Source organism: Lolium perenne, chromosome 1, assembly GCF_019359855.2.
Source record: "Lolium perenne isolate Kyuss_39 chromosome 1, Kyuss_2.0, whole genome shotgun sequence".
NCBI classification, from domain to species: domain Eukaryota; kingdom Viridiplantae; phylum Streptophyta; class Magnoliopsida; order Poales; family Poaceae; genus Lolium; species Lolium perenne.
In genome coordinates, this window is record NC_067244.2 from 220,922,539 (window position 1) to 220,932,870 (window position 10,332).

The 10,332-nt window shown below is 45.6% G+C and overlaps 1 protein-coding gene and 1 non-coding gene across 2 annotated transcripts; both read right to left on the reverse strand.

Annotated features, from left to right (window-relative positions):
- Positions 1–197, reverse strand: LOC127328017 (U2 spliceosomal RNA). The gene has a single exon (XR_007868928.1). It is a non-coding gene; the product is annotated as a U2 spliceosomal RNA (small nuclear RNA).
- A 728-nt stretch (positions 198–925) lies between these two features.
- Positions 926–4,160, reverse strand: LOC127327328 (uncharacterized). The gene is made up of 3 exons (XM_051354105.2): positions 3,689–4,160; positions 2,819–2,923; positions 926–2,721 (listed from the first exon to the last, which is right to left on the reverse strand). The coding sequence occupies exons 1-3, from the start codon at positions 4,013–4,015 to the stop codon at positions 1,180–1,182; spliced, it is 1,974 nt and encodes a 657-aa protein (XP_051210065.1). The 5' UTR covers positions 4,016–4,160; the 3' UTR covers positions 926–1,179.
- Positions 4,161–10,332: the final 6,172 nt, after the last annotated feature.

The following is a 10,332-nucleotide window of genomic DNA, read 5'->3' on the forward strand; positions in this document are numbered from 1 at the left end:
TCGGGGTGCGCCAGGCCCAAGCAGTAGTGCAACGCCTGGGCGACACGTGAGGGCCCCAATGGCAAGCCACTGTGGTGGACCCTCCCCCACAAAAAATAAATTTAATATCGTTGTGGACACATGGCCCACATATCAGATATTAAACTGATAAGAACAGATACTACACTTGATCTTAGCCAAAAGGCCGAGAAAGGTATGCTTCTCCCCTCCGCCCAGGGTCTGCTTATATAGCACGTCCTCGCCTCCTTCCGCTCTCGCTGCGCGAGGTGGGACTAAACGGAATCACGGCACGGCTGCACCTGCAGCTGTAGGGCAAGTGAGCAAGTCGCTTTGTTTCGAGAGAGGCTCCGCTCGGTATGTTTGGGCTGCAGGTTAGAGAAAGCCCATAATAGATGTGGGCCGCCAGTGCAAACAGACCTGATGAGAAAAAACAAATGCCTGATGCAGTCACCCTCAAAAAAAAAAATTTGCCTGATGCTGTAGGGGTCTGTGGATGCCATTCTTCCCTTTTTCATTTCAATCCAAATTATTCCACTAAAAAATTGACCCCAGAATATTTTACCCAGTGCTCTAAACGATTGTTGGTCGTACAAATTATCAGCGCACTGAACATCGAAATCTAAAAACAGTGCAAAGAATCGTGAAAAGCAAACACAAGATGTAGGCTTGTAGCAACCTTTACTGCACCAATCACAAATCATTTGGCAGAAATGCTGAAGATCCCTGGGGAATCAAATGGACAGACGCGCTCAAAACTTTACAATGCATAACAACTCAAATTTGTTTCTTCACAACTTCCACTTCCTCACAGAGGTTTGGTCTTAGCTTAAGATACCATACATGGTCACAGCAAGATAGTGAAGTGATACTAGGATAATATACAGTATGTCAGATTTTCAACCACAGAAACAGAACCAAGTAGTCATAAAGGAAGAAGCTATAGACTTGATCAAGTAATGCATTGATACAAAATTATGACTATTACATCTGATTACAAGGACGTCGTGGATTTTCTAAGCGAGCTAAGTGCTATCAGAAATTCAATTAGGTACAGCAGGTGATAGCACCAATATTTTTCAGGGCCAATAATGCGATGATTCTTCTTCCAGGACAGGTACCCCTTACCAGGCAAGGTAGTTCTATGTTCAGCCATAGGAGATAGCGTCTGACCGGGCCATGCTATATCTTCTGCCTCAATGCTTGACGGAGCTGGAGCTTGCGGCTGTCGACTCTCGAGTCCATAAGGCTGGACTTCAGGTTGTGCTTCTGCGCACCTTGGGGCCACTCTATGCGCCCTTTCATTGCCCGGACCACGTGAGGGTTTACCGACTCTGGGCTCCACTCGCCTACGCTTGGTGAGACCGTGCACACTTCGCTGCCCTTATGAGTCGGCGAGAGAGCGGAGTTCGATATTCTGCCGCTTGAGAGCCTACCGTTCGTCAGTTCTGATCCTATTTTCTTGCGACCATTGTCGTTTGATGACCTCCAGAGCCTGGCGAAAGAAGACCCTTTCTTCCGGAACTTCTCTGCTGTTGTCGAACAGACTTCGCTGATCTCACTATTTGACCTGCAGTCATCGCAGTCCGTTGTTCCACTCACTGATGCACCATTTTGTCCACCGAAGCCGTTTACTGACGGTTCACTTCCACCGGGTGAGTTGCTAGAGCCATGCTCATCGACGTGGCTAACAGTTTCCCATCCGCTATCATCTTCCTCTTCATTTCTTGCACAGGGTTGGCGGGGATACTTCTTTGATGGTTTCTCCAGGAAGATGTCAGTTTCAGGACTCACTGTATGGATCTGTGTTGCATGACTGATGGGGGTATCTCCGTTGCACTGCCCAATCTCCTTCTCACTAGTATCTTCCCTCTGTCTGAGTTCCTCAAATACAGCAAAAATGTCCTCTGAAGCAGGTGGTGGTTTGTAAGAGAACTCCTTGATATCATGAAACTTCATAGAGCAAATTGCTTCCTTGAGCATTTCTGCATCTCTTACTGTTTCTTTATCAATGCTATTTCCTCGATGGGTTCTGAGGAAAGCTTCAATCTCAGACTGAAGGTCGCTCAGCTGTGAATACTTGCTGTCTAGCGTCAGCTTTGCATCAACAAGCTTCATCTGAACTCTCTCTTCACGCCAAACCTCAGCCATCTGCAACATCTTCCTTTCTTCCTCCACCTCATCTCTCATCTTCATAGATTCACTCTTCAGAGCCTCAACCTCAGCTTTGTCTTCTGCAATCTCCTTTGCTAATTCATCACACACCTCCTCCATAAGCTCCCTGGCCTTTCTCTCCTTTTCATAATCTTGCAAGTACCGCTTTGCTACCGACTTCAACTCGGAAAGCTCACTGACCAACTTGGAATTCATAAGTTCTGCCCTTTGTCGGTTCTTCCTCTCCCGGTTCAGGCCCTCTTTAACACCATCAAAGATGTCTCGAACCTTGTCATGCTCCCTGCTCCTCCAGGAGGCCTTTTCCTCAGAAAGGCCCCTTAACGTGTGATCAAGCTTCTTCTTTGCAGACCGGCTCTCAGCTTCAAGCTCATGAATCCGGCTGCGGGCCTGCATAAGCTCTGCCTTTAGTGCAGAGACCTCTTCATCAGCAGTCACTGGATATTGGTCAAAGGAGTCGTAGTCGGCGTCCCTCAACGTGTTCAGGTACCGACGGTCCCACTTGGTTGCCACCTCCATTTCGATTCGAGGTGACGGAGAGTAACCTCCCACCTGATTTAAGATCAAAAGCATTTGATCAATAAAACAACATCAGAAATGAAGGCAGGGAACCGTACTCTAAGTAATAATTCATGAACAAGGGATATACCTCATGAATGCTGCCATTGACAAGAGGCTTTCTTCCTGACCTGCCTTCCAGGACAGTTTTGTAGTAATTGCACCGGTCCGGCGTATGCAGAGGCTTCGGGTTAGGCTGCAAATTCGTTGTGTTAGCTCACCGCAAACACATTAAAACAACATATATAACTAGCCTGTTACAAAGTTCACATGCCAAATGGCATGGAAATTGTTAAAAACTATCCATTTGATGGTCTGGTCACCATTACATAGTAACACTATCAACATCTGTATCTAGGGACCACGAGCAACCTAATAAGAGTATGGTAGATAATAATGGAAATATGGAGATGGACATCCCTTGGCCCCAAATGATGGAGACATGGAAAAACTAAGCTATCTGCACCGACAATGATCACCAGTTGGATCGACGCAGAAAATGGACTCTAAACGCAACAAAATAGCTGTACCAAATTGGCCCGCAAGATATGCTCTGCTATATCTTCCTAACGCCAAATTTACCCAGCCAAGTTGCTGCTAATCATTGCAATGCGATCAAAGTTCAACCCAGATGCCCATTTCTGAGCTGGACTATGATGCTAAAATTCCAGCTCCGGCTCAAATCCCCAGCCTCATATGGTGCCCTCGAGTTGTTGAGTTGTGGCACAATGTGCTGCGGTAACAACAACATTGTGACAAAATTCGCACTCAAACACACCCGGCTCAAAAGTTTTGGAGCAACAAAAGCAGCGCATCACAAAGCACCGAACCATCTAATTCCTAACAACAACTTCACCGCTGGTTCCAGCAAAGCATGGTCACATGAAACCCTAGAACGGGAAAGCAGTTCAGACACAACCACCACCGGAAGATCCAGGCGGATCTCGAGACGAAATCGTACCTCGAACCGCCGTCGCGCTTCCCCGGACTCCCGCGGCGGCGCCTGCGGCGGGTGCACCCGCCACAGCGCCGCGGCGATCTTCCTGACGGACGCGCCGGCAGCGCCGGTTGGCGGGGCGACGGCGTCCCCGGGCCAGCGGAGCGGCGGGGTGGCCGGCGGCGCGGCCGCGCGGCGGGCGGAGGCGAGGGAGGGGCTCTGGACGCGCAGCCGCCGGGCGCGGCGGGGGCGGGAGGCGGACCCGGGGCCCGCGGCGGCCTCGGGCTCCTTGGGCCTCGGCGGCGGGGACCTCGGCTGCGGCGGCTGCTGGGGGCGGCGGGAGCGCGCCATTCGCCGCGGGTCGCTCACTGGGCGGGGGCAGGCGGCGGCGCGGGCGGTGGCATTCACCGGGGATAAGCGCGGGAGGGATGGCGGGGGCGGGCGGTGGAGAAATGCGTGCGAGATCCAGTACTCGGCAGTGGTGCCCAGTGGTGGTTTTGATACGACTGCTACTCTAGTAGTGTTGTAGGCCTGTGAGGAGGCTGGAGAACGTGGGATGGGGAAAGGGCAAAAGGGGATGGATGGAATGGGAGTATTTTTCTTTTGTTTTCTTTTTTCTCCTTTGGATTTTGTTTTTTGGATTTTTGGATTTTGGACTTGGTTTGTGAGCTTTGTGATAGTTAGATGTTGTGTAGAGTTGGGATGCTGGAATGGCTTGAGCATGTTTAATGGAGCTGATATTGACTTCTTCTATGTGATGAATGAGTTGGGATTTTGGTAGCAGTAACTAAGTTCTCAATGATGTTTTCGTGGTGTCCCAATTTTCAACGTTTTCCTCTCGCATTTTCTATTTTCACAGAAGGTGATCATGTACCCCTAAGTCTCTACTTCCAGGGCCAGGGCGCTCACAACTCCTCTATCTATCGTGTAGATCTGTATATGTTTTAGTGCATGATCTATTAGCCTAGGATTTCGACAGTGAGGTGGCGTGGCGTGGCAACAACGACAATGGTAGCAACAATAAGGGCGATTCATGTTCTTCACACCTCGATGTGATGGTTACATTCTCGTCGATGATAGTTCTACGAACTTTGGTTTTCGTCGCAATCCTCGGTTTAGATTTGTGCGGGCGATGGTGTCTTCCATGTGACGACATGAGGTAGTACTAGGACAATGCCCACGCGTTGCTGCGGAAGAGATAAATATATTAGCTTTGAAATGGAAAATTGAAGAAGTGCTCTAGCAAGAATAAAATAAATTGTTACTCTTATTCGTAAATAATAAAGTTTATAAGATGTTCGTAGATCACACCTGAAGATATAAATCATCACCGTGAGATTGATCACGAACATTGTTCATTAGCTTTGCTAAAGCTCCAACCATAAGGATCAACATGTTACATTGTGTATTAATTGGCTTTGACTCCAATGTAGCACTGATAACCGTATCACTACACCCTGGATATCGCAATATACCACACCTCGCATAGATGAGGGACGGAAGAAAATCCCTCACGTGCATGTAGCATCACCTAGCCGACGTTAGGGTCACCGAGATCCTCCCCCTTTCCTTGATGCCGATGCTACCCATGATGCCTGACTCTTGACGCTCTGTCCTGCTCGCTCCCCGCGTGAGCAGATGGTCTGCGGTGCTTGTCGTTGGGGCACGATGCCGGACGTGGCGGCGCAGTGGCGTGGCACGCTTAATCAAGTTGGCATGTCAATACGTGTACATCACTTACGTGTTATCTCAGTCCTTCCATCATGAAAGACCTCTTTACACCAAAGGAGCGGTCTCTATGGTGGTGAGCTGCGACATCCTGGAGTGTCAGGCCGTAAGAGGAAACCAGCAGGCGGCAGTCCAGTCTCGAGTACGAACTCACGGTGACGTGTGATTCATGGCCGTGTTAACAGAAGGATTCAATGGAGAAGTAGGCGCACCCTTTTGACCACGGCCACGTCCTGCAACCGATGGACCATCAATGGAGCGCTTTAATTGTGTGAAACTTCTATACCTCGTCGCACAGTCGTGCCGTCTCGTGGAGCTTTGACCAATTACTGAAGTCGTCTGGCAATCGCTGATGCGGCCGTGGAAGCGTGCCGCAGGCAGAGCCGAGCGCAGTGCCAGGAGCGCTCTCGCGGGCGGCGCCGCAGGGGAGTTGGGAGCCTAGTCAGTAGTAGGTATAGATCAATGGTGGCACGCCGGCAGGATTCCAGGCAGTGGATATTCGACGCCGCAGGTCGGGTTGCCGAGACCAGGAGGAGTCTTGCGTCACTATAGTTAGGAAATCGTCTCCTTGATCGTGTATATATAGGCAACCAGGAAAGATAGGAAACTACCCAATCAATCAGATAAACGTGGAATTGTTTTCTTGTACGAGAGCCTAAACTGATCGGACGACGAACACGATCCCCGCGTAGATATCTTTGGAGCACGTACCACTTTGTTTGGAGGGGAACGACGAAGGAAACCATCATGTGTCGACTTCCGACTATGGGCCGTCCAACTGTATTCATTGGGCCTTTCCGACTTTAGGTAGACCCTGTTTTTCCGGCGATTGAATTATGTCCGGTTTTGCCAACGATTGGATTAGCGATTAGTGATTGCCGATCGATGACGGACGAAAGATGGACGAAACGGACCATACCAAGGAAACGCTGTTCCCTTTATTATTAGGCATAGATATTCTTCCAATCTTCACGCACCGCTCCATCCGTCGTCGGGCCATCCTCTCATGTGTCTTATAGGATTGATGATGATTTCTACGAGAGATGGCTAGGGGTATTGTCCTAGACAGTGCGTCAGAAGGTGGATGCTTCAGTGCTAGATCAACTGAGAAGGCAAAATGATCCGTCTTTTCTTCTTCAGTGACTTTGAACGAATATGACAATGGTATTAGGGTTGCTAAGTTCTAAGGCTGGTCCTACTCAATATGCCACACGAGGAATGCCTTCACTATTCTGGGTTAGACACACATCTAGATAGTGAATCACAATTGTTGTGAGGGTTATACCTCCTAGCCCATATGTTATCGTTCTTTGGTGATTGTTACAACGACGACAAAGTCACACAACAGTAGTTGGAGATAGAGGGATCTCAAGTACCTATTTGCACCTTCTTTTGTATGGGGTTATTTCCATAATAGTATCATGGCATAAGATCCATCATTCGTGTTCATGTTCATGTGTATGTGTATGTGTATGTGTATGTAACTGATATCTGATTTTCGAAAATAAGTGTGTTGTTGTTCTAACAGAATAGTGTTCAATCCTACTCGATGGTCCGTGAATATTAGTTTTCAGTAACTAGTTGCACCATCACTTTATGCAAAAAAAAAAGTGGCTTGAAGTCTCAAACAAATGGAAAAATGTGTATGAAATGTTGTAACACCGACATTTTTGAGAAATATGTAATGATATTTTGTGTATTGCACATAGAAACGACTACATTAACACATTGTAGCCGTGCATACAAACATTTGATTATGTGCAGTTCACAATTATAATATACATCCAATGTTTAATTATTTTTGGAAACTCAAGAAAGTATGTTTTAGAAAACTAGTTGTGACATTCTCGTGTCTTGATTGTGCAGCAATTTGGAAAATGACGTTCCTACTACCATAATAAAAAAATGTTTTTTGTTACTCCCAGTTTGGCTTGTGTACAATTGGTAATAGCCATGTAAATATGTAATCGTGGGTAACGGTAATGTGTGCCATTGTTTTTAGGAAAGTGAAATGAGTTAGTAAAATATTTAAGAAGAGAACAATGTTAACCGCCAATGAAAGCCGGGGGGGGGGGGGGGGGCACCCCCCCCAGCTTTGTTGAAAAATCTGAAGGATTTTATTTGGATTTAGAAAGATTTCTTTTTGGCCTTTTGTCCCTCCAAATACTAGTATTTCTTTTTATTTTGCCTCTTGCATTTTCTGTCAAGCTCCTCCACTGTTAACCACGTTAGATTATGAGAGCGTCGCCGAAAAGTAGGCGTTGCTGGCCGGCGGAGACCGACGTAGTTCGACAAAAAAATCCTACCCTTGGCTGTGTGACTTTGATGATGTTTGACGAATAAAAGAAAGAACACCATGTAGAAGGCTGCCCACAATTATTTATGTTTTGAGGGAAAAGCGTGCCTACCCACAATGAGATAGGAAGTTTGATATGATCGTCGATGCCAACCTATGATCTTGACACATTTTGTCGTCCCACATCAACGTAACATGTCGGTCCTATCTAATCAAAACAAGCAAAATGGTAAATCGGTGGTAAAACCGTGTTTAAGGTCTCCTAAATGAGATGTTTCGGCAGAAGTTCCAGTAAATAGGGTACTCCCTCCGTGTTTTATGGTAAAGGAATTTTTTTCTTCTCTTTGTGATAATTGCAGAATGAGTCGTTGATACATGAATGTGCACGATGGTGCACACGTGCTACGGTACACACAGCCATACATGATACATGGACTCATTCCCTGTATCTATGTGGTCCTGATCGCGAGCAGCTTGTAGTAGATCGAATGCTAACAATCTTGAAGTTAGAAGACGGGTTCCGATTCAGTAGGTTCGATGATCGGCATTCCTTCCATGAATATCATTCATAACTCGATTAATCCAGGAACAATTTTGGCAGTTTTAATGTGGAGCAGTATTCAGCCCCAGCCTACATGAGAAACAATCCCCAACTTTCCGCGTGCGTAGCTGCCTTTCGCGTACGGTCGAAGAGCATACTAGCAGCAAACGTACAAGACGTCACATGGTCTCCACCACTATCCAGCCCGAGCTACTCCTGAATCCTGATCCCGTATCAACCTCCAAATCATCAACACACCGACGTGCGACGCACCTACGTCTACACCGCTGGTCGATCACGGAGTTCGCGCGTCGCGTGCGTCCTTTAATTAGTAGACGCGGAGCTAGCTCACGTTTGAAACTTTTCATTTAAATGCTGATCTAGGCACGGAGACTTGTCCAAAGTCCGTGTATCCGGTGCGATCAGAGTCCACATTTTGGGGATTCTGTCATGCCACGTATCTGCAAAATCTTGCCGTGCATGTAGGCTTTGCTCTCTGAAAATGGTCTTCCCATGTATACCAACCAGTTGGTAATCCAATTAGGTACCTAGTTCAATACATAGCTCTATAAGAAAATAGCAAAATAACTCATTTTATGTTTAATTGTTGGACGCTTAGCTGGAATGCGAAAAAAAAACTCGGATAAACAGTTCACTTTTGGCAAGGAAGAATGCTATGTAGGAATGCAAGCAGCACCCCGCAAGTCGTCCTGCAAAATCAAATCTAAGAAAAATCGAGATGTGCTCCATTACAAAATTAAAGCTGAGTTAGGCAAAACCACCTGTCTGCATCCTGCCCCACTTGCAGCCCTAATCATAGGCTTGCCTTCTCGCTTGCGTTCGACGGGGGCAATATCTAGTGATCTCACATGATTCCATAATAGCACTTTTAAAATTCAAATTCGCAAGTTTCATAAAGATTCTGAAATAAATATGTAGATGCTGACAAAGATGTGTGTTTACGATCCCTAGAACTTGCGGAACCAAATTCCAAATACTCGCAGAGAAACAAAAAGAAAAAATTCAACATGAATAGGGTTAAAAAAACACAAAATGACACTATTCACATTGCAATTTGTTTGTTCTCCTTCTGTACTTCGAATTTGGATCTGAAAATTCAAGGGAATGTGAACACACATCTTGTGAACACCTCAATTTGTTTTTAATTACAAGTTTGAATTTTGAGAAGTTGTATCATGGTATCACGTGGGATGTGGTATCACTCCATATTTTCCCTGGTTGGAGCCATCGACACGAGGTTATCGGGTCATGAACAACGAATTCATTCAAAAAACTATTACATAACTAAATCGTAAAGTTTACCTGAAATGCTATAAAAAATTAAAAAATGTACAACTCTTAACTATCAGAAAGTTGAATTATCTCCTGAGTCGCCATGCTCTCTCGTAGTTCAAGGGTTTATTAATAATTTCTACGATGACACGCTGCTCCAAATGAAAAATATGATACACACAAAGAATATTTTTAATAATTGATATTGGTAATTTTGCTCACCTAATGTCAAGTTTAATGATGTTTGACTTGCTCAAATGCTAAAATGACCTACGTCTACGGTTAAAGGGAGTACACACCTCGAAATCTTCTTTGAATTGTAGAAATTTCAAAGGATTTTGTATGGTTAGAATTTTTCATATGGATTGACTTCGGATCAGAAGAGTAATCCTCCAGATTACTACATACTAAATTCAGATACCTTATTCAACAGGACGTTGTACGTCCACTCCAACCTCGTTGTCAAACTTAATTCCATAGGGACACTTTTTCTTTGCATTTTCTGTGTTCCATTCGAATGATTATTCATGCGAAGTTCCTGTGATTTACAGTCATGTGTTTCTTTATGAACTTGTTATTTCCGGCGTTTCTTAATCATGTGATTATCAATCCCGTTATCCAAATAAAGATTCTCTAAAGAGACACAGTATGGTGTTCTAAGAACAAATTAAGTAAATTAAGCACTAGTTTTCTTATTCTCCAACTATATTTTTCCAGGAACTTGGACAAGCATGCAAAGGAGTATATCAAATTATTTTAAAATACTTAGACATTAGGGAAGTTGATCTCCCCATCTAGGAGCACGTGCTC